Below are 23,161 nucleotides of genomic sequence, written 5' to 3' on the forward strand. Positions count from 1 at the left end.
CAACATGTCCTAAATGCTCTTTATATTTATGTGGTCTCCCTCCATCTAATAGCTTAAGCTTTTGCGTTGGACTTTCTAACATGGTATCAGAGCCAATGCTATCCATTTCGCGAATGTGCGCGGTAAAAATTCCACGTGAATGTGCGTAGTTAAAAGAATGTTGCAAATGCTCTTTATATTAAGTCTCCTCCATCGAGAAGGCTTTGAGTTGGACTTTCTACCATCTAATACACTTTTGGGTTGGATTTTCTAACAAGTACATTCACGGGGCCAAAAGTTTCTAATTACATCCGGTCTTTTCTAGTTGATAGTGGCCTTGGGTGCAATAAAATCTATCGAGTTACCAAAAATAAAAATGTTATATGCTTCGATTTGAGAATGAGCAAAGCATATGACAGCAGAGAAATAATGGACATATTGTAGAACTTTACTATTGCTCGATAATGGACATATTGGTGCTGTTGAATACATCGTCTGTTGTTTTTTTGTTCTTCCTCTCTTGGATCTGCACCAACTCATTCGGACACCATGGATATTCAGCCTAGCTTTATGTGAAAACGGCGATGTAAATACGAAATTGTAGAACCATCAAAATAGAAGCAACCGCTCTCCCTTACAAGAAGCAGTATCACAACCTTTGGAGGTATAACTGGACTGGATTATGCACTAACATGGAATTGATATATTAAGGTTTAATTTTGGGAAGGGAATGTATGAGATTACTGCTGAGGATTCGGGTAGATGGTTTAGTTTGCCCACAAGTGGTTGGAGGATGTATACGTTGGGAAAATGATTTTTTACAGAACGGAAGAGGTTCGCCAACCATATTGGATTATATCTCGCATTCTTGAAGCAAGGAAAAGGTTTCGAGGAACTATTCCCTATGGATCCCTTGTTATGAGAATGTTGATTAGGGATAGTGTTCTAAAAAAGGGTGCATAGATGATGGTATCTTGCCCAAAAGATAAGGATGGTGTTGGCATTAACTGAAGAAGGCTTGAAAGATAAGGACGGTCATATCTGATCCTTCTTGATGATGATGATGAGGATACACCTCTTACAAGAAGGATCCCTCTGCAGCAAAAGTACGGAAAAAGATGGCCGAGAAGATCAAAACTGAGAGTTCGAGGAAAAGGAAGTGAAAAGGAGTTATCGCGAGAAGCAAAGGACAGAGATGCAGGAGGAGGATGAACTTGAAAGAGAGTGAGGTAGAAGCTGAGGCGCAGAGGATCCTGCTGCTAAAGTCAAGGGAATGCTTAGAAAGCTCGAAGGCATGATGGGGAATCCTGTTAGAGATGATTGGCAGCTTTGATGACAGACTCTCAATGCACCTTGGAGAATGTGGATGTTTCAGGAAGGCTAGATGTTTTGGCGTTGGAAAGCAAATGAACGACACCAAGCTGTCACCTTTGAATGAGTCCCCTCCTGAACCGTCAGCTCAAGCCACTAACTCCTTCCAGGATTCAGAGCAACGGGGAACGAGTGAGCATAGAGGAGTTCAGTGCAATCTCCATGCAGAGACGTGTAGAAGCATGTATTCATTTGGGTTGTGCAATTACGTGTGCATCGCTCCATATGATTTTAACATTAGGCGTATCGTCATCGGTAAAACGGGGGTGCTGTTGTAAATAGCTCTAAACGATCTTAACGGTAACAATACCTATTTATGTGTATAAATTCTTCTAGTTCGCACCGATAGTCGATAGATAGAGACTATGAGAGAAGAGGGTTCATCTTGGAAACAAATTGTTAGTTGAATGGAGGGAGGAAGCCAAAGCAAAAGAAAAGAAAGGATAATAAGGATTTGAAGGAGCAAATTTAATGTGTGTGTATATATATTGTTGCATCCTCCGAATCTGTTTGATAGGGTAAAATTTGGAGGGGTCTGTGTATTAATAATTTTTTTTTACTTTTTCTCCCTCGATTCTTTTATTTTATCTTTAGTTTTAAATATGGAAAAAAGGTTATTTATGTCATGACCCATCATTTTTCCATTCATTTCCATCGCTAGCATGTACAAACAACCTTAAAACCCAACCCTCTAGCTCATTTCCCTCCATTTTCATAATAAATTATTTAAAGGATTTTGTCGATAGGCACCCTAATAACCTTTATCAGCCACATGATCGACGGAATTTTACGGTTCCTGATACGGAGGCCGCCCTTGTACTATGTGAAACCGATATTAATTTAAGTTATAACAAATCAAATATGCTAATATTTCAAAGGCATTTATTAACAAAGGCCCTTTTTATAAAATAAGAAAAAAAAACCTTGTTCTTTTCCGCCCTTTCTAACCCTCCCCTACCAGATGAAAAGTAAACAGACAATAAACAAAAGGGATAATGACACAAATAGTCCCTGAACTTTGACTTAATGTGCAATTTGGTCCATGAACTTTTAATTTGTTCATACATTGAACAAATTAAAAGTTCAGGGACCAAATTACACATTGGGTCAAAGTTCATGGTTTTCCCTAAACAAAACCCAAAAAGGAAAGTATTTGACCGTTGACCCGAGTGTGGGGTCCACAAGGGAATTATCCGGTCGAAGTGGCGATGCCAGGTCATCTCCACGTCAGACGCAAATCCGAGCTCTCCCTGTCCTCCTAGACGACGACGTCGTATAAAAGAGCATCGCTCTCGCAGCTACTACTAGTGCGAAGCCCCAAGACGCTATTCTCTCTCTCTCTCTCTAATCATGCCTTCTTCGATGGCGTTGCTGATCCTCCGACGCAACCTCCATGGCCGAACCTCCTCCCTCCTCCTCCGCGCGAGGCTCTTCTCCCATTCGCCGGCGGCGGCGGCGGCTGCTGCGAAGCAGCGGGCCTCGAAGCCGAAGCCCGTCGAGAAGATACTGGTCGCGAACCGGGGCGAGATAGCTTGCAGGATCATGAGGACGGCGAGGAGGCTGGGGATCCGGACCGTCGCCGTTTACAGCGACGCCGACGCCGGCGCTCTCCACGTCAGGTCCGCCGACGAGGCCGTCCGCATCGGCCCCGCTCCGGCTCGCCTCAGCTACCTCGGTGGAGCGTCCATCGTCGAGGCCGCTCTTCGCACCGGTGCTCAGGTGAGTGGTTCGAGAAACTAACCGTGTGTTTGAAACGCGTGTAATCGCTGCTGCGATTGGAGGATTGCGGGATTTCGCACGTGGCGTGGCGGGATGTTTGATTCTGGTTGTGAGAAATGATCGTGTTCGTTGGAGCAGTGGTTGTTAGCTTGGAGTGTATGGAATTGGTGACGGTGAAGGAAACTCGTGAGAGCGTGAGTTTCAAGTATTGGAGCTCAGTGATTCCCATTAAGCGTTGCCTCGGTGAACTTGCTGCTACTCTTCCGCATCGTGAATTTTAGACGGGCGATGAAATTATATACGGTATCCTGATGAATGCTGAGGGAGCATTTCTGTGTGTCAAATTGTTTCCAATTCTCTGGACGATTCAACATTTCCCATTGTTTCTTGTCTGTATGTGTGTTGCTCTAAATGCCAAGTTGGGTGGCCTTCTGTTGGCTGAGAGAGCGGTTGAAGGGTTGTGGATATCGGCTCTATATTAACTTAATCTCTGTTAATTCAGTAGATTGCAATTGCCTAATTTGTTACTACGTGTGGGGCATGCTTTCAGCATGGCTATCTTTTTTGATAACTAGGCTATCCACCCTGGATATGGTTTTCTGTCAGAGTCAGCTGAATTTGCTCAGCTCTGTGAAGAAAATGGCCTCACTTTTATTGGTCCTCCTGCATCAGCTATTAGAGACATGGGTGACAAAAGGTATGAATGAGGAACCTTCTGCCATCGTATGTTCACTGTTTTGATACTAATTGGGTCTGCTTAATTACTTTCATATGGGAGACAAGAATTCTGTATTTTTATTCTTTGAGTGATAATATATGTTTATCCAGTGCATCAAAAAAGATAATGGGTTCTGCTGGGGTTCCGCTTGTGCCTGGGTATCATGGTGATGAACAGGACATTGACTTTATGAGGTCGGAAGCAGAGAAGATCGGTTATCCCATTTTGATAAAACCAACACATGGAGGTGGGGGGAAGGTATGTTTTTTTTCTATGTCAAATAGATCACCGATGCATCTAATGTTCTTAGAGATCTAGAGTTTGACATCATATTCGAATGCGTTTAGCTTTCCTTTTCTTTTTCCTTGAGGCTGTTACTATGTCACAACTTATTGTTCATACATATAGGGTATGAGGATTGTTCAAAGTGCAAATGAATTCGTCGAGTCCTTCTTAGGAGCACAACGTGAGGCTGCTGCTTCTTTTGGCGTAGACAAGATCTTACTGGAGAAATATATCACAAGGCCAAGACATATAGAAGTCCAGGTACCTATAATGCTGATAAGACGAAAAGCATTTGCACAGAAAGCATTTGTTCTCTTTGTCGGTCATGTCCTTGAGCCCAAGTGGTCTCTTGTTCCTTTTCTCTTATTTATCTGAAGTTTTATGTCTGGAGCAACATATCCATCCGTTTGAACTTGCCTGATCGATCTTTATGAATTTGTTGTGACCGGCTAAATTGTTTCGCTTATTGTTTTAGATATTTGGAGACAAGTACGGGAACATACTCCACTTAAATGAGAGAGATTGCAGTGTACAAAGAAGACATCAGAAGATTATTGAAGAAGCTCCTGCTGTAAGAACTGCATTTTGATTCTAAACTTGGTTTTCACAATTTGGAACTGCTAGACTGTAATGAGAGTGCCATTGGTGCAGCCAAATGTCTCTAGTGACTTCCGCGCCCACTTGGGTCAAGCTGCTGTTTCCGCAGCCAAGGTACTGTATCCAAATTGATTAGAAACTGTATTATTTTGTAAAACCCGCACCATTAGATTGAATATGTTAGCTTTGCAGGCTGTTTTCTCTCAATGCCCTTTTGCAAGCAAAGGACTACGATTGAGATAACTATCCAGTTCAGAATATAGTCTATAAAATAATATATATATATGGTGTATATGTGTCACCAATGCCATATTTACTTGCAAAATAGGCAAACATTGGACAATGAAGTGGTAGAACAAAGAAGAGGACCAGGTGCCAATATGGACCTAGGCACCAGAATTTGCATTCTACTGAGAAATTCTGTCTCTGTGTCTTTGGTGTCTGCTCAGTATAAAAGTGGTCTTAGATGGACTTATGTGATTAACCTTTGCAGTCTTTTTTTATTTGAATACCATTGCCTTTTGGTCTAGGTGCCAGTAAAACAGCTCTTGCCTATCTCTTGCCATTCATGCGTATGCCATGAACTTCAAGGAAGTATCCTAACCTTAGCAGCAAATTTCACTGTTAAAACTTACTTCCTTTCTCTTTTGATCGGACTTGAAATTGGCTTTGCCCAAGTCTAGGGATAGACGTTGGCATACGGACTAGCCGCTGCTAAATTTAGGGTCCAACTAAATAATTCTGGATTTAGTTTCCATTTCGAAAAATGTACCCTACTGCTAGGTATGATGTTAGTGCAAATGAGATTTGTCCCTCTTATCTTTTTGAGTCCTGCATGTAAGTCAATAGTTTTGATTTCTTGTGTTTGTGTGGACGAAGAATTATTGTTTTCTGAGTGCATGAGATTATTGATGAACTTTTGGTCTTTGGATTCACCAAAGCCAAAGTTCCATTGTCTTGTTTAGCTTACCATACAAAGATCATGTGGCTAATGGCTTACTTATATGGTAGCTGAATGCTGATCTTGGTTAGTTATCAGTCTTCTTTCATCATGATTCTAATGAACTGCTTAACGGTTTTATGTTTGCTCTTGGAACATTGAGGCAAAGTTTCTTTAAAATATGTGAAGGCAGTAAATTATCACAATGCTGGCACTGTGGAGTTCATAGTTGATACTGCTTCTGGCCAATTTTACTTCATGGAGATGAATACCCGTCTACAGGTGCTTTGATGATTGTATCTGTCTAATTTCTGAACTTACGTCACAGATGGAATCTTTCTAAAGTTTGTTTTGTATTCTCTGCCAGGTTGAGCATCCTGTGACCGAGATGATTGTCGGTCAAGACCTTGTTGAGTGGCAAATTCGTGTTGCCAACGGTGAACCCCTTCCCATTGATCAGTCAGAGGTTCCATTGTTAGGTCGGTTATTCTTTCCATAAAGTCTTACCAAATTACTTCCTATCTTTTCTCTGGATTTGTGTTCATTATTGACTTGTGATGATGTAGTTGAACACTAGATGACCTGTGCAATACACTCTTGATAATGGGCCTGTGCACGTGCATGAGCGCGTGCAGGCACACATGTTCAGAGATATAGTTATGGAGATATATGTAAAATACGTCCCTCTTCTGCTTTTTTGTTGGGCGGGGTTGCAAGTAGGTAAGGGTTGCACGGAAGAAGTAGTTTATTTCCAAGTGAAATCTTCATTAAGTTTTTCTTTTGAGTGGCCTATTATATGGCAGCATATTGCCATTCGGTTATTGGCAAGTAGAAGTACAATTTGGCTTGGGTAAATAGTTTAGATGTTCTCTATAAACAGTTGTCCTTCTTTTTTATAAACTTTGGCAAAAGAATATATATTCAGAATAAGAGTACATGCTATCTTCTTATTCGTATTCTTGATGACAGGTCATGCATTTGAAGCCAGAATATATGCTGAAAATGTTCCTAAAGGATTTCTTCCAGCGACTGGAGTCCTTCATCACTATCGTCCTGTTCCAGGCACATCAAGTGGTCAGTTACATCAGAGATCTAGCTAAATTTTCATCAGATAATTTGACGTTGTTTGAAGATCTCTCTTACGCTTTTCAAATGAAGAATTGTAATGCTTATAAGGATTTTCCTTTAAGAAACTCTTCCTGTTCTTTTGAAAAGCTTTAATAGTGCTGAGTTCGCCATAATGTGCTGGATATGTCATCTAGCAGTGAGGGTCGATACTGGAGTTGAAAAAGGAGATGCTGTTAGCATGCATTATGATCCTATGATTGCGAAGCTTGTTGTATGGGGAGAAAGCCGGAGTGCAGCGCTGGTTAAACTGAAGGATAGCTTGTCAAAGTTTCAGGTATCTGTTATGAAGATATCAGTTCTTAGCTAAGAGCAAAGTACTTATAATGATTCTTTTGAACTATCAAATATATTTACATGGATCAGTAGTTTGATAGTTCTTCCGGCTGGACTAAACTTCCCTTCTTGAGTTGTCCTATGACATTCCAAAATTAAATGAAGCACAATAATGAAACACATCCATGACATGATGAGTGCTGTCCTTCTGATGACTACTTCACAAATTAATTTGAACTTAATTGTTTGGAAGTTTCTATCTTTTCCTTCTTTAGAAGTTTCTTTTGCTTTAGTCTCAGATGATCAACTTTGACAGGTTGCAGGCCTTCCAACCAATATAAATTTTCTCAGAAAGCTTGCTAATCATTGGGCATTTGAGGATGGAAATGTGGAAACTCATTTCATCGAGAACTTTAAAGATGACCTCTTTGATGACTCCTGTCATGAAAAAGAGGCATATGAGGAGGCTATATATGGTGCAGCCCTGGTTGCTGCGTGCATTTGCAATAAGGAACATTCAAATTTTAGAGAAGGTTTGCCTGGTGAATTCAATGTGCTATGTGATTGTATGGTCTTTCATTCTTTGTTAATAATTCCTTATAATGTGAAATTTCTCTATGTTCAGGAGGCAATGGATTAAACTCCATATGGTATGGTAATCCCCCTTTTCGAGTCAATCACTGTGCGAAGCGTGTCTTTGAATTTCAGTGGGATAACGATTATAATGGCACTGGCTCAAAACCGCTGGTGATTTCTCTTACTTATGAGGCTGATGGGCAATATGATATCGAGGTACTTTCCTATCTGCAGTAAGTTAAATATTAGAATTAACTGTAAAAGCACTCCAAAAATATAGTACGGTTCTTTGTTCCGGCATTCTAGTTTATTATGAATTTTCAATTGTTACCGATGAATCAAGCATCATTTGCATTGATGAAACTCATTATGCTCTTCATTTCTCACAGGTAGAAGGAGAAGGTAATTCCTTGGGCTTTCATGTCAAAGCGACATGCCTAGGCAACCATGATTTTAGAGTTGAATTCGATGGTGTCAATGTTCAAGTTAGTTTAGCGACTTACGAGAAGGTATGAATCTGTTCTGACTGTACTGTCCTTTTACTTGTGATATTTTGTGTAGTTGCATATCAAAATTATTATTGGGGAGAAAAATCATATGCCCCAAAATTTAGATGGTTGTGGTGTGTTCCTGTAAGTACTTTCTCTGTAAAGATTGCACTAAGCCCATCATTTAGTCTCCATTAACCATAATTGGTTCGCCATGCTTTTCTTAACCATAATTTTCCAAATTTCACATTTAGTTTTCTTTTTCGTTTTTCTGATGCAAGCCAATAGGGAGGTCCATAGAATTATCAATGAGCATTTGTAAGCAAATGAAGTTACAAAAGTAATAGAAAATAACAAACAACACTAAGCAAGAAAATGCCATTCACTTGCAAATGAAAAGTATGAATGCCTCAAATAATTTGAATATAGTATAGACGAAGAATAACCTTAATTAATCTTAGGAAGTTTTCTGACCTTAGTTGTATAAGTAGGGTGGGTAAACTTAGTCCCAATTTTTTGTGCATTTTAGACCATCATTAAATGCTTAACCATATGTCTGGCAAGTATATATTTCGTTATGAAAGATTGAGTTGAGTCATACTTATTCGTATTCAACTAAACCATAAAACTCGGGGTGTCGCACCTTTATCTTCGGGGGTGTACACTTCAGCATAAGTTTTAGTCAGCTCAACTTGACACGGTATTCCATGTGCACATGATTGAGCTCAAATTCTAGTTGATTATCTTCACTCTACTTTGGTTTAAGTACGACTTCAGCTCCAAATCAAAGATCGAAATCTGAAACTTTGTTGAGGGATGGTCAATGTCCTGTGTTACCTGATAAGTTTGAGAGTAATTGATTATATGCTTCATCCTCTTCTGTTAATGAAGGATTTTTTGTTTTGGCAGGATTTGGATAAGCATATTCATATCTGGCACGGGTCTAAACATCATCATTTCAGACAGAAACTGGGACAACCATTGTTTGACGACGACGACAGCCAGCACAAACCCAGTTTTGAGACGGCATCACATCCACAGGGAACGGTAGTGGCACCAATGGCAGGGTTAGTGGTTAAGGTCCTGGCGAAGGATGGGATGCGAGTGGAGGAAGGTCAACCTATATTGGTTTTAGAAGCAATGAAAATGGAGGTATGCGGTAGTGTTAGTTTCACCTGCTACATTTCACCTTTATGTTCCCCTGTATGGAAGAACTTAAAGTTCCCGTCCGTCACAGCATGTTGTCAAAGCACAGTCTGCTGGGCACGTTCATGGGCTTGCCGTAACTGCTGGTCAACAGGTTCCTGACGGTAGTGTTCTCTTCAGCATCAAGGTTAGCAATTTCTTTACAACGAACATTTTCAACGAACCAACAAATCTAAATGAAGACAGGTTGACAATTTCTCCTGATATTGCTCGCAGGAATAGCATTCAGAGCAGAAGGAATAATTCAAAACGAACAAATCAGTGCACGTGACAAATTGTTACGACGACAGTGATCGTCTGTGGCTTAGCGGCATCGCTGCTGGTTAAATAAGGAGATGGTGCTCGTTTTCGACGAGGAGTGGAAGTGCTCGGTGGAACAGGAGAGGTTAGGAGGGTGGTCACTCAATGCCGGCGGGGAAAGGTGGTCAATTAAATGTATCAAACTCTATTTGTTACATTGTATATTTACGGAGCCAAATGCGCAAATTCTGCTCTCGTTTGTTGGTGGAATTGATGGGACCTGTAAAACATGTAACATTGTTGGGGATTCATTAGCGGATGTTTCATACATCAGATGGCTTTCGGCCTATGGACTCGTGTCTTTGTTTTCTCTGCTACTTACTATGACACGGGATGGACGAATCATGGTAGTTCTAATGGGAGGTCTCGTGCAGACCGGTTAATCTAAGTCTAACTTAGTTTATGCAATAGTTAAGCTACGTCACTAATCAGAGTGGTATAACGAATAGGTCATCGCTTCAATTTAACTAACAAGGATCAAATGGATGAAACAAGTAAAACGAACATGTCGAGAATAAACATATCAAAATGGATCATAGATCTATTTCTTAACTTATATTTAGTAAGGTGGGTTATTATATGGATTAATTATATTCAATAAATCGGTCATAAATGAATTTAAAAATAATATGAATATTAAATGGATCTTACTTAGATCCAATCATCTCTTTTCACTATATTTCGCTTTCACTTAATCTTGTGTTCTTTCATTCTTTACTCTCATCTCAATTTAAGTATGAATTTTCCTATATTAAATTGAATATAAAATGTATTGAGTCGGGTCATGCCAGGTCACTAAATTTATTTTACATAAAAATAAAAATGGATTAAAATGAGTCCATTTAAGTTCGACCATTTTCGACCCGACCTGACAACCCATTTCACGGGTCTAGTCGAGAACAACCCACGTAGATTCCTTCAAAAGAATGATCGCTGGTTATCATCCATAGACACGTTTCTCGCTCTCTCTGTGTGTCATGGACAAATCACTATCCCTCGTCCACGTCAAGCTCCTAGCCTTCGACCTCCTCTCCCTGGCCCAATCCCCGACCAACCCCCCGACCTTCTCCCGCGACGGCGCCTCCCTTTCCCGCGCCGAGGCCCTCGGCGTCGTCGTCTCCCGCGAGCACAAGCCCGACCGCTTCCTCAAGTTCGCGGTCGACGACGGCACCGGCTGCGTCCCCTGCGTCCTCTGGCTCAACCACGCCACCTCTCCCTACTTCGCCCGCCAGCGCCCGCAAGGTGTTCGACTGATTGCCGATATGGCGAATGGCCAGGCCTCGCTGGTGAAGCTGGGCTCGGTCGCTCGGGTGCGGGGCAGGATCACGAGCTACCGGGGCGCGGTGCAGATCACGGTGTCGAGCGTCGCCGCCGAGCGGGACCCGAATGCGGAGGTCCTGCATTGGCTGGATTGCTTGAAGCTTGCCCGAAGGGTCTATGGTCGCCCACGATCGTGAGAAATGCTTGCACGGACTGAGCCCCATGGACAGGACCCGACTGCCATAGATGACGGTTGCTCTCTCTCTCTCTCTGTATACGCAAGAAACATAGATTTGTGCAAAGCAACCGTGTAAGATTGTCTTCGGTTGCACTCTCTCTCTCTCTGGGTACCTGTCCCTATTTGCTCCCTCTAGGATGCTTCTCTCGTTGGCTCTTTTTGTAATTGGGTTATAACTCTCTTCTACTTTACATCTTCCCAATTGGAAAAATCCTATGCAGGCTATGCTGTCTTAGGCCTCTCTATTAGAACTCTGGTCTTTGAGTAAAAACCCAAATGAAGTTCAGAGAAAAATGAAAAGACCAATAATGATGCAAAAGATACAAGTGACTGATATAAATGATAATGCAAGATATATAAGTGAATGACATATCTATCTTGTGAGATCTAATATGAGTTACATTATTATTATTATTTTCTATCGAGATAGATTGTTTCTTGAAAAGCAAAAACTACGTACTGAAAATAGTAGATTCTGATTTGTTCCGACTTTTTCAAGTAAAATGTTACTTATTTACGTCCAATCGAAATAAAAATAAATAAAATTTCCCCAATATATAAATGACAGTAAAAAAAATCTTTACTCGAGTTTAATTTATACTTTGACTTTTAACTCAATCGAGAGATGCATGTTTTAAATACTTCATATTAAACATTTCAAACTTTTGTTTATAAGGAAACGGTCAGATTTGGCTTGTTTATAAGTAAAAGGTCAGATTTGGCTTGGGGTCTCGCGACCCTGGGCCGGATGACAAGTGAGGTCGCCTAACCTCAGCCACCGATTGCCGGGGTCTTGTGGTTGTGCAATCTCAAAGTTGCTTCTTTGGGGTCACACAATCCTAGGCGATGCCTGGTAGGGGTTGCCCTATCCTAACAGACGTCGGTCGAATCTAGCCTCGACTAGGGTTACGCGACCCTCCGCGGTGCCTTGCCTCATCTTCATCCGCTTTTTGTTTTTTTTCAATTTCCTTTTTTCTTTATTTAATAATATGCTTATCGGATTTTTTTTTTTCGTTTTTGACATTTAGTAGCGACTTCACGGCCATATCAACCTTGAACACACACACACACATGTATTTATCCATAAACCACCAGTGACCCGTGTACTATCCTTTGATTCTTTCTCTGCTCCAACCCTACACCAACCTCAGTGGCTCTTATTGGTCGCCGTAACCATATGATACCGAACAGCATTCGCAAGCTAAGAGTAATCTTGATCCAGCATCGCTATCGCGAAAGATACAAGGGCTTAAAGCATGACAATGAATATAGAACTCTGTAGTTTTATCACTTACCAAGCAAGATCCCTTTTCATCAGAATCAATATAGCAATTCGTATAATCAATTTACATATCACAGCCTAATGAGATGAAAGGGAACGCAAAACCCGGGATGTAAGTCCCAACTACTTCAAGAAACAAAAGGTCATGGACCACAGTACATTGTCATGGAGGAGTTGCCAGCTCAAACTCTAGCATTCCCATCCTCTAACCTCAAATTGAGAGCGAGTGTGTACCAAAAGAAATGCAGTCACGTTTCTTTAAGGCCTAGGGCCATCTTGCCCAATGTCTTCATCCAAGCAACGGCATCTCGATTTATCGTACCCCACAATATCTGCACATGGTTTAAGAAATTTAAATGTGTATGAGCAAACAAGCCTGTGTTGCTAATGCAGCATGCTTCATCTGAAGCATCTGATACCAAAGATGATGCAATAGTCTCTTTAACAGGCACCGTGCATGTGGATGCGTCGGCTGGCTTACCTAGAGTCTCCGCCAGTAAAATTACTCTAGTGTGATGTGTACAACATCCCAACCAATTGTCCTGGTAGTTCTCGCAGTATGTCTAATTTATGGTCATGCATGTGATGTGGAGGTTGATTCGGTATCTCTCTTCCCCCTCCAGAGGATGATCTGCTCGTCCTTAAATAATATAGGAACGCAAGGTACCAAATCCTGCACGGGTGTAGAACAGACATAATTTGATCTAAGGTCTTCTAAAAAAAAGATACAGACCAAGATGTTCATAAAAAAGTTAAACAGAAAAGGAAGAAAAACACGACGAGATTTAAAGAGCATACTCTAAGTTTCACGCCAATCAGTTTGCAGTCACTTGTACCCACATGTTTGCAGTCTAACCTCACAACGTCTTCAGACTTGAATGCTTCCCTCACTTTCTCCACTACATTGACATACACGCCATTCCTCGCTAATATACAATGAAAAGTTTATCATGTCATATTGAGATCGATTATAGCAAGTAAGAAAAAAGTAGACCCTAGTAAAAGGCTAAGCCATTGGAGACAAGTTTACTCACTAAGTTTCGTTAAAGGGGGAGAGTTCAGTCCTCTGTTTCTCATTTCTTTTGTTTCCTCAAATGTCAACCCTTCCGCAACATTCTTCACAAGCTTCGGGTATATTGGTGCATAGGGCTTCCACAGCATGAGAGGTATAACTGGTCTTTGCTTCGGATCATAATATCGACCACGATACAAGAGGAGGATGTTGATATTGCGGTAAATTATCTTCCCGCCAGATTTGTCCTTTGAGAAAACTGGTAACCCGTCAAATAAGAGACATTGAAAAAGCAAAAGGGTCTTATCGTATTCTCAATCAGTTCATTCAGTTAATACCTCGAGGTGAAAGCAAACATTGTCCATGTCAAGTGTCGGAACTCCCAGGCACTTAATCCTAACTGCTTCAGCTCTCTTCCAGTGATTGTGGATATCATCCAACATATTGTGAGTAACTCCTCCTTTGCCTGCGCGAAAATAATGACATCAATCAAAGTGTAGTCAGACGTAAAAGAACATTCTACAAAGCACAAAAGAAAAGACATAACAACAAAGCACAGCAATTTCACTCATTAACTCTTCTCGACACAACTTCCATATTCTGCCCATATCCAAAAATTAGTAATCTCAAACTAGGTCGATATATTCAATTCCACCGAAGAACATAGCTTGCACCCAAATTACTAATTATGAATGTCCATCTGGCCCTGACTTCACCGCGCATGTGAACGATTCGAAAAATTTCTTATCTCGCCCTAATGCACTCATGTCATTACCAAAATATCCACAAGCAGAATCGGTACAGCTCTCAAGTACAGCAACTATACTAATGCAAAGAATGCTAACCCAAATGCTAGAGGCTCCTCCAATTAGTAGCAAAGCCAAACCAATCAATCAAAATCAAAACTTACATAAAGTATCCAAAAGCAGGTTAGTTTCTTTCATCAACACATAGATTTTCACAAAAATTCTACAATCTACACTCAGCATCAGTTCATCTCATCATCTGGGGCCTCAGGGATCATCAGAATTATAATTACAAAGCAGGAACAGAAACCACACAATTACCCAGATTAATCTGGCGATTGCAATCGCTATGCCGATATCGCTCCACGAGCTCCGCGATTTCCTCCTCCGAAAGCGGAGCTCCTTGAACCCGACCCCTCTCCGCCGCCGCCTCCTCCGGGTCCAGCGCTTCTCGGGCCGGCGCGGAAGTCCCAGTCCAAGCCCTATCGATCCGACCAGGCCCGAACGGAGAGAACCGCGGCGGCTCGCGGAACCCGATGGGCTCGACGGCGGCATTCGTCTCCGAGTACGAGTATCTGAAATCGAAGGGGAGGTCCGACTCGACCGGGCGTTCCGGGTCGCCCGGGCTCGATTCCGGGGGCTCCTCCTTCCGGGTTCTGCTCTTCTGGGGTTTTGGGGTTCTGCCGATGGGTTTCGGGGAGAACGGTGGGTCGTCGGCGGCGGCGCCGCCTCCGGAAGAGAGAGACCGCCGGCGGAGGAGGGCGGGCGGGTTCCCGGGTCGCAAAGCTAGGGTTTTGAGAGCGGCCCGGCGTAGGAAAGGGAGGTTCGCCATTGAAGAAGATGACGGTTCGAAGGTCTATTCCGGTCTCTCTGTATGTCTCTCTCACGCCTCTGCTAATTGGTGTATAGGGCTTAAAGTTCGTATTTTTATGCTTAATCTTAACCAAGTTCTTGTGCTTTTATTAAGTTTGTAATCACGTCCCTCCGGTACCAAATCCGGCTAAATCCAATGCCCTATCGAACGGCGTCGGGGTGCGATTTTCCCAAAGTGCTGGCTCGAGTTTTATTCACGTCATACTCTTATCTCCGTTCGGGCATCGACATGTTTTAATTTGCCTCATCATACTTTGGCATTGCACGGCGATTGTATCAAGTGAATTTTGTCGAATTTGGTGTCGGGGAGAACTCGATCAGAGAATTCGCGAATTACTTGATAAGATTTATTTAAGCATAAAGTAGACTGGATCATCCCTAACGAGCCTGATTCCGAATCTATCAAGCCATAAATATCTTAAACATCCCTAATGGACAAGAATAACCTGCGATCGTGTCACGTATCCAAAGTCATTTTTGGATGGAGCAAAACCTCCGGTGAAATAAACCTACATTAAATCCATGATAATGACATTTGTCAATTCTCAACTCAAACGTCTACCTTGTTTCGACCAAGTTTGCAGGTTTAAAAGAGCAACAACACATGCCCTTCAAACTCTAATTCAATTACCTTTGATCCAGCCAAGTTCCGCAAGAAGCCAGGGAACATGATCCACCACCTCGAGATTCATTTCTTAAGGTAATTACAGAAAGTCATTTCACACGTGCTTCGGCCTAACCCATCGAAACAACCGGCTCTGATATCAACAGTAGCAACCCGATATCTTCATCTAAGGAGATTATCAGGAGAAAGCCCGAGTCGATGCATTAACCGCTCTACCTTCCGCCGCATTTCTAATGTGAGATTTCTTTGGCTTAATACCCTCATGCGTACACTCGACACCTTCTCGCATCAAACTCAGCTATTGCCCAATATTGTGCTGGAGGAACTCAAAGAACTCTTTACCCTAACAAGCGATCTCATCTAGCCCACACGTTTAGGACATCTATCTCAAGCCAACATGCCCAAGTTTATGTCATCAAGAAGAAACTGTGTTAAAAGTTAAATTCGATGCATTCAGTCATGCATCATTTTTATTTAAGGGATTAGTGCTTCGAAATGCCTGTAACTTATACTTGATATGTATCCAAAGGTCACCTAGAAAAGTGGAATGACTCAAATAAGCTACGGAGAATTTATTTTTTTTGTCACGTTGAATTGGCGGAGCCAACGGAACGACTTGATTATACAACTCCTACAAAGGCAAGGTTCAAACATTATAAATTTAATCACTCCCTTTTGGCATCGGTCGGACTAATTTAACCTAAAACTAAATGGTGAAAATATATAATCGGGTGGCAATTCGGGCTCATAGTCTTTCATTTTGACATGATGTATAATTTTGCAGAACTAGTGCCGACTATTCTAAAGCGTAAGTTAAATGCGTGTTTTAGATGAGGCATATATATGTACGTTCATAGAGAATGTAACGGAGCTCTTATAGATTCGGATTGTATTTATGTGTCCAGTCGCGGCGAAGAACACGATCCTTAGAGAATGTCAGGTTAGCTCTCGGGCTCGTCGGTAATGTTAGGATTTTCGAGGACATTTCCGTAATCATGAAAGTACGCAGTAAGACTAAAATTGGAAGAAATAAAAAGTCTATTTACGTTCCGAAAATGCAGCATTCCCAAACTACCTCCGGATATGCTTTGGGCTAAGGCGTTTAGAATAATGACATCCCGAGCTATCATACGCATTCAATTGAACCAACCCCTATTTCATGGTAGAGCTGATAGCTCAATATCCATTTGCCACCGCATCTTTTCCTTTTGGGAGGTTGTTCTGCATCATTGTTGGCTTCAGTTCTTATTAATTTATTTCTTACTTCCGGGACCACAAACTAGGCATGGCCACGGTTTGGAACCGACCCGTTCCAATTTGGAACCGGCGGTTCCGGTTCGTGGCAGTATAAACCAAGGCCAGCGATTCGGCCGATTGGTCCGGCCCGGTTCGGAAGCGGCGGTAAAAATTTAAAAAATAAATTATGAAATAAAAATAATGAATTATCAATTATGAAATAATGAATTATTCAATACAAAATGTAATCAAAATGTACATTGTAATCAAATTTGAGGAAAAAAAGAGAAAAAAATAAATTTGCAAATTTTTTTTTTTGGGAATCAGGCCCGGAACCGGCGGTTCCGGGCCGGTTCCAAAATTGTTGGAACTGGAATCGGGCCCGTAGGCCACGGGCCGGTTCCGATTCCGAACCGCGGGCCCTATCAACGGGCCGGTCCCGGGTTTGACCCGGGCCGGTTCCAGGCCGAAACCGGCCCGTGGCCATGTCTACCACAAACTAATCTACTCGAGCACAGGGGAAAAGATGCTCCCAGCTTCTTTCCCATCTAGCCTGTTGCATTGCACTAGCGTCGGCTGGATGATGCTCGCTATGTTTTGTCACCGGTTTTAGCAAATGAATAAATTCTCATATTTTTTAAAAAGATCTTGTCCAACAAGAAGGAATGTGATACGATCAAAGTAAGCTAAAGGAGCAACGACAAAGGTTTGAGGAATCTGATGATTCATTATGAGCTTCTGTTTCCTTCCCAACTTCCAATTAACTCTTGGCCATGTACGCATATGGATTGTGTGGGTTCATGGGCAATAAATCATTCGTCAACTCAAAGCAAATCTGATTATAATGCTGAGCTGATGTTTATGAACTGATCTTAGCCAACCGCACAAGCGAACAAGGTGACCTCAAGCCAATGGAAATGCGGGGTTTCGTACATTAAGTTCTGTCCTTGCAATAAGATGTTGAGGATGCTTCCGCAGAAATTTGTACATTAAAGTTCTGTCCATGCATTAAGATGTTGAGGATGCTTCCGTGCATTTCTACGAGGATTGTCAGACGATAACAACATACGGATCATGTCGAAATCGGCGAAGACGACGGAAGTTGTGTGCGACGATGGCAATGTGTGTGTAGGCATTTGTGTTCTAACTGTTGCGCTCATGAATGTGCCGGAGCAAAGCTGCAGCAATTGGTAGGAACGGAAATAGGATATCGAACAAGAGGATGGTGCGAACTCCACTTTTCATTTATCATGAAACCTTAGAGTTTTAAAACGATCGTAAATTTGAGTCCTGAAATTTTCATTCATTTATTTGAGTGAGCTTGCATAAGAAGATGTAATGGAAGACAAACCTGTCTACGAACCATAGGCAGACAATCTAATAGATTCCTTTCTTAATAAGGTGCAGTTTTCTTAGTTTGTGTCCTACCGCTTCAGTCCCGGAAATGGCTACGCAAGACATTCTTGAACTCCACCATAAACTCCTCCCTTTTCGCTCGCTTCTTGGCCTCAGCTCGAGACCGCCTCTCGCCGACACCAAACACTGCAACAGGATTCCGCAGCGCACACGCGCCGCTCTCCGCACGCAACTCTCCGGTGAGAATTCGGGCATGCTCCCCGTACTTGTTTTCATCTACATTCTATAGGCGCGCAGAGGCTTTCGCTGTTCTTTTCCTTTGTCCAATCGCCCGTCTCCCCCGATCGTGTTGTCGTGTGGAGTGTCCGTTCTTTCGTGAATTTTTTTGCATTGGCCTAATTAAATGGGCAGCGAACTGCTTTTCAGGAAGCTCCTGCATGATGAATTTGTCGAATTAGGCATGTGATAATTACTTTCGCGACATCTGCTTGCGGCTGGATCGCCAGGATTTCCTATTCATTTGCAATTCAACACTGAAATTCCATGCTCTCGAAAATGCTGCTAAGAATGATTTTACTTCGTGAGGAGTAATACGGGAGGTTGGTTTTGAAAATTTGAATTAGATTAAAATTGATGATTGTGAGTGCATGGTTTATAAATAGGCCGAAGGTGGCGGCTTTCTCACATTTGTTCTCCTGTTGCTGCCGGCTTTCTTTCGTTCATTCCTCAACAAGAACTTCCCACCAAAAAAGAAAGAAAGAATAGACTGAGCTTCAGCTAAAGATTACTCATCGTCTTCGTCGTCATCTTCACCTCGTTCAGCTGATAGCAACAAGCACAAGAACCATCCACGAACCTCTGTCTCGAGTAACAGCGGTATTACTCGACATATCCTAGTTCTCCTGCTTCCTGTCGTCGATGAGCAAGCACTGTTGCTCGACAGAGAGGCTCGTGGATGGTTCTTGTACTTGCTACTATCAGAATGAGGTGAAGATGTCGATGAAGATGACGAAGGTGAGTACTCTTTAGCTGAAGCTCAGTCCAATTGTCTTCCTGAAGTAGGATCCCAGACATCGAACAGGATTTTGCAGCAATCTCGAAAGTTGTTCATCGGGCAACCTAATCTATCATTGGGGATGTCTTGTTCTTCAGCAGCGCTCCTGAAGCCCGTTTCTTGTGCTGGCGGATCGTTTCTTCAAAGGCTTTCGGTTTATTTGATGTAAATGACTTGCTTGATTTGGAGTCGGTCGACGAAAGTGTCGGTCCTCAGCAGGACCGCAGTTCTTGGTCCGGCAGGAGTTTCCACAGGTGCTATGATTCAGTGATTGTAGTGAATATGAAACGCTGGAGTATAAAGCCCCAACCAAGATTGGATGTTGGAGCTCTTTTTCCTTCACTCGACATATACAATTCAAGAATAACAAGTGATCAAGCCATAAGTAGCTTCTTGAGAATGACTGGAACACGTCTCCCAACCGGAAAGATACATGAACTCATCTCGCTGCCTCATTTTATACCATTGACAGGTGCATAACTCTACCATGCTGCTTCTCTACGTGCAATGACGAGGCTATCTTATCCAATGAGGAACTTCACTTGATATATTTACACAAAAATTGGCACAATGATCCAAACTGATGGTCTAAAATTAGTTAATCAAGTGTAAAAAATCTATATTTACAAGTTACAGAAGAATACAATCTGATTTACTGTCACATACCTATGATTACCAGATTCAGAAGAACATAATCTTCCTCTACTCCCTACTTTAAACTATCCGATAGATTTTACTCTATGGGAAGCTATACTAACTACAAATTGATGCAAAATTTCCATCTCTACAGATTAACAGAAACAGCCGTACTCTAGAATTAGCAGCCAATTTCGATTATCAGTTCAGCAGCCATGCCCATTGCCTTAATCCCACCCTGTCCCAGCATGGCTACTGCCAATTCTTCTTCATTCCAGTGCCTCAACCCGTTGCTCAGCCTCTTCAAGACATCCACATCAACCTCTAGCACCCATTTAGGGGCACAGGACACCATCGAAAGCCCACAAAACCGGACACATAAGCACGCCAAGTGGCCGAATCCCAGCCGAGCCAAACTTTACCATCCAATGCGCTAGCAAGTGTGAAAGCTTATGAGCAGAAAGAAAAGTGGGAACAATACGAAAAGAAACAGAGAGAAGAAACAGAGCTTTTGGACTACATCTCTCTAAATACGAAGAAGATTTTCATTATTCAGCCAGTCAACCATACATCTCTTCTGTTCTCTTATTTATACTGATACAGAGAAACCATTCAACAGCTCATCTAAAGAAACTAACAAACTAAATGACTAACAGAAACTAACAAACTAAATGACTAACGAAACAAAATACAGTTGGTTGTTCATTCGAGTTAAATGCACAAAGCAGAGTAACGGTTTTGCGTGGAAGAGGAGTTGGACACGTGATGCTGGAGGTTCTGGAGATTTTCTTGTTGACTCCATCTTTGTTGACTTTGTCTTTGTTGACTTCATCTCTTTTCTTCTTGATTGAATCAAGCAATATCGTCATTTCGTTCTCTCGTTGAAACAGAGTGACAGCTTGGTCTTAACATCCCCCGCAAATTGGGAAGGGGTCGAAAACCTATACCCAATTTGGTTCTGATATTAACATGAGCCAGGCGTGACAAAGGTTTAGTAAAAATATCAGCAAGTTGACGAGTACTAGGAACATAGCGCACACTGAGAGATCCAGAGGAAACTTTCTCTCGAACAAAATGAAAGTCAACTTCAATGTGTTTGGTGCGAGCATGCGAATAGGATTGGCGTAAGAGCAATGGCATCGATTATCACAAAACAAAAGTGTAGGAGAGGAGAGACAGAAACCAATATCACGTAGAACAAAACTAATCCAAGTAAGATCGCAGTGTAGTAGATGCAAGTGCTCGATATTCAGTCCGTGGAGGACCGAGACACGTAAGGCATTTCTTAGTGCCCATGAAATGAGATTAGAACCAAGATAGGCACAAAAGCCAGTAGTTGAGCGCCGGTATCAACACAACCAGCCCAATCAAGATCGGAGAATCCATATAATGTCATTGTCTGTGAGAACGGAGAAAAATACCAAGATGAATGGTTCCTTTAACATAGCGAAGAACCCGTTTCAGCTTGTAAAAATCAAGAATCGTTGGTGCTGCATCTTTTGACATAAAAGATTTGTGGCATAAGCAAGATCGGGCGAGTGATGGTGAGATACTCGAAGACCACCAACAAGACTTCTATATTCAAGTGGATTGGCAAGGAGGCGGTATCATTTGTCATGATGATCGATCTCGGTGGAAGAGGAGTGGAAAAGAGTTTACATTCTGTCATGTTAGCTTTGGACAGAAGATCAAGAGCATACTTAGTTTGACATAGGAAGATATCAGAATTGGTGCGTTTGGCTTCAATTCCTAGAAAGTAATGGAGTTGCCCGAGATTTTTCATGTGAAATTGAAGACGAATGATGAATCGCTTATGAAGTAGCCGATCCGTGCCGCTACCAATATAATATCATCTACATAGAGCAACAAAAGCATTGTTTCGGACCGTCATGAAACACAAAGAGGGAGGGATCGGTAGTGCTACGAAGAAACCGCTTCAAGAAGAAAATTGCTAAACTTGTCAAACCAAGCTCGTGGCGCTTGACGAAGGCCATATAAGGACTTCTTGAGAAGACATACAAATTGAGATTGCGAGGGTGTATAAAACCGGTGGTGCTCCATATAAACTGTTTCATTTAGTGTGCCATGTAAGAAAGCATTTTTAACATCAAGTTGATGTATTGGCCGTGCTTCATCATGGCCACAGAGAGCACTATACGGATGGTAGCATGTTTGACAAACGGGGCTAAATGTTTCGTAAAGTCAACTCCCTCTTCTTGGTGAAACCCCTTAGCCACTAATCGAGCCTTCAATCTATCAAGACTTCCATCAGATGCTAGCTTAGTTTTAAACACCCATTTGCATCCTATGACATTCATTTGGTTAGTTCGAGGAACTAAGATCCATGTCTCGATTTTCACGCGAGCATCCATTTCATCCTGCATTGCTTTATGCCAGCCTTCATCGCCTAATGCCGATTTAACCGATCGTGGTTCAAGAGGAACTTTGTATTCAGCCAGACAAGCATATCTGGGATTTGGCTTTACAATGCCAGATTTTAGTCGAGTTTGCATAGAATGAGTAGAAAGTGTACCTTGTGAAACTGGTGGAGGATTTTGCTCAGTATGATCGATAGGAATTTCATCTTGTGTATCAACTGTGTGAGAAAGAACTGCTTGTTCATCAGGGACTGAGGCAGAATGCAAAGGTAAATGAGATGAATATGATGGTATTTCAACAGGTTGAGATGTATTCAAGAGACCAACTTCCAACAGGCCACTATCTTGTAAATGTCCTAGATGTCCATATGAGTGATATGGCACCCGTGCTGCACTTGGATAATCCGGAAGGTGAACTTTTCCGCCCATTGTCGATACGTAGTAGTATACCGATTGTACTGTTGTTAGTTTCCTAGTGAAAGGAAAGAAACTTTCATCGAACAATACATGTCGACTAATGTAAATACGACCATCAGCAGGCACAAGACATCGATATCCTTTATGACGTTGACTATACCCCAGAAATACACATGTGAGTGATCGTGGATCAAATTTATGTTGTGCATATGGTCTGAGACAAGGGTAACATGCACAGCCAAAGACTCGTAGATGTTCATATCTGGGCTTTTGTTGATAAAGCATACTATAGGGTGAGTGCAGTTGTAACTTTGATGTAGGAAGTATATTGATAATGTAGTTAGCTGTCATGAATGCATCAACCCAGTATTTTAATGGAATTCTAGCATGATAGAGCATAGCTAAGCCCAGTTCAACCACATGGCGATGTTTTCTTTCAGAGATCCCATTCTGTTCTGGTGTATAAGG

At 42.0% G+C, this 23,161-nt stretch overlaps 3 protein-coding genes across 6 annotated transcripts; 2 read left to right on the top strand and 1 right to left on the bottom strand.

Annotated features, from left to right (window-relative positions):
* Nucleotides 1–2,670: 2,670 nt before the first annotated feature.
* LOC115679571 (methylcrotonoyl-CoA carboxylase subunit alpha, mitochondrial) lies at nt 2,671–9,869 on the top strand. Of its 2 annotated transcripts, none has more exons than XM_030603199.2 (16): nt 2,671–3,069; nt 3,645–3,766; nt 3,898–4,045; nt 4,196–4,333; nt 4,548–4,643; nt 4,724–4,783; nt 5,799–5,891; nt 5,977–6,088; nt 6,579–6,683; nt 6,872–7,011; nt 7,327–7,543; nt 7,636–7,802; nt 7,976–8,095; nt 8,984–9,226; nt 9,312–9,407; nt 9,497–9,869. In XM_030603199.2, exons 1-16 carry the CDS (start codon nt 2,701–2,703, stop codon nt 9,500–9,502), a joined length of 2,232 nt encoding a protein of 743 aa, XP_030459059.2. In that variant the 5' UTR covers nt 2,671–2,700; the 3' UTR covers nt 9,503–9,869. The 2 variants fall into 2 exon arrangements, with proteins under 2 accessions (XP_030459059.2, XP_030459063.2); XM_030603203.2 differs by having other exon boundaries at nt 6,875–7,011.
* Nucleotides 9,870–10,482: 613 nt separating this feature from the next.
* LOC115682233 (CST complex subunit STN1) lies at nt 10,483–11,448 on the top strand. The gene has a single exon (XM_030606395.2). The coding sequence runs from the start codon at nt 10,558–10,560 to the stop codon at nt 11,035–11,037; it is 480 nt and encodes a 159-aa protein (XP_030462255.2). The 5' UTR covers nt 10,483–10,557; the 3' UTR covers nt 11,038–11,448.
* A 912-nt stretch (nt 11,449–12,360) lies between these two features.
* Nucleotides 12,361–15,037, bottom strand: LOC115683207 (CRS2-associated factor 2, mitochondrial). 3 transcript variants are annotated; one of them, XM_056310306.1, is made up of 6 exons: nt 14,440–15,037; nt 13,711–13,838; nt 13,395–13,620; nt 13,217–13,286; nt 12,842–13,033; nt 12,361–12,692 (listed from the first exon to the last, which is right to left on the bottom strand). In XM_056310306.1, exons 1-5 carry the CDS (start codon nt 14,948–14,950, stop codon nt 12,868–12,870), a joined length of 1,101 nt encoding a protein of 366 aa, XP_056166281.1. In that variant the 5' UTR covers nt 14,951–15,037; the 3' UTR covers nt 12,361–12,692; nt 12,842–12,867. The 3 variants fall into 3 exon arrangements, with proteins under 3 accessions (XP_056166281.1, XP_056166288.1, XP_056166285.1); XM_056310313.1 differs by having other exon boundaries at nt 13,201–13,286; XM_056310310.1 differs by having other exon boundaries at nt 13,159–13,286; nt 14,440–15,032.
* Between the last annotated feature and the right edge of the window lie 8,124 nt (nt 15,038–23,161).

This window comes from Syzygium oleosum, unplaced genomic scaffold (assembly GCF_021117445.2).
Source record: "Syzygium oleosum isolate NSW1041296 unplaced genomic scaffold, Sole_v2.1 Sole_v2.01, whole genome shotgun sequence".
Classification (NCBI taxonomy): Eukaryota; Viridiplantae; Streptophyta; class Magnoliopsida; order Myrtales; family Myrtaceae; genus Syzygium; species Syzygium oleosum.

Excerpts from the sequence above, each read along its gene's own strand:
- LOC115679571 (XM_030603199.2), top strand. The coding sequence starts at position 2,701 with ATGCCTTCTTCGATGGCGTTGCTGATCCTCCGACGCAACCTCCATGGC. Across the intron at positions 4,046-4,195 it reads CACATGGAGGTGGGGGGAAG|GGTATGAGGATTGTTCAAAG; the intron begins GTATGTTTTTTT and ends TCATACATATAG. Across the intron at positions 6,684-6,871 it reads TGTTCCAGGCACATCAAGTG|CAGTGAGGGTCGATACTGGA; the intron begins GTCAGTTACATC and ends TATGTCATCTAG.
- LOC115682233 (XM_030606395.2), top strand. The coding sequence starts at position 10,558 with ATGGACAAATCACTATCCCTCGTCCACGTCAAGCTCCTAGCCTTCGAC.
- LOC115683207 (XM_056310306.1), bottom strand. The coding sequence starts at position 14,950 with ATGGCGAACCTCCCTTTCCTACGCCGGGCCGCTCTCAAAACCCTAGCT. Across the intron at positions 13,839-14,439 it reads CAATCGCCAGATTAATCTGG|GCAAAGGAGGAGTTACTCAC; the intron begins GTAATTGTGTGG and ends ATTTTCGCGCAG. Across the intron at positions 13,287-13,394 it reads TCCCCCTTTAACGAAACTTA|CGAGGAATGGCGTGTATGTC; the intron begins GTGAGTAAACTT and ends ATTGTATATTAG.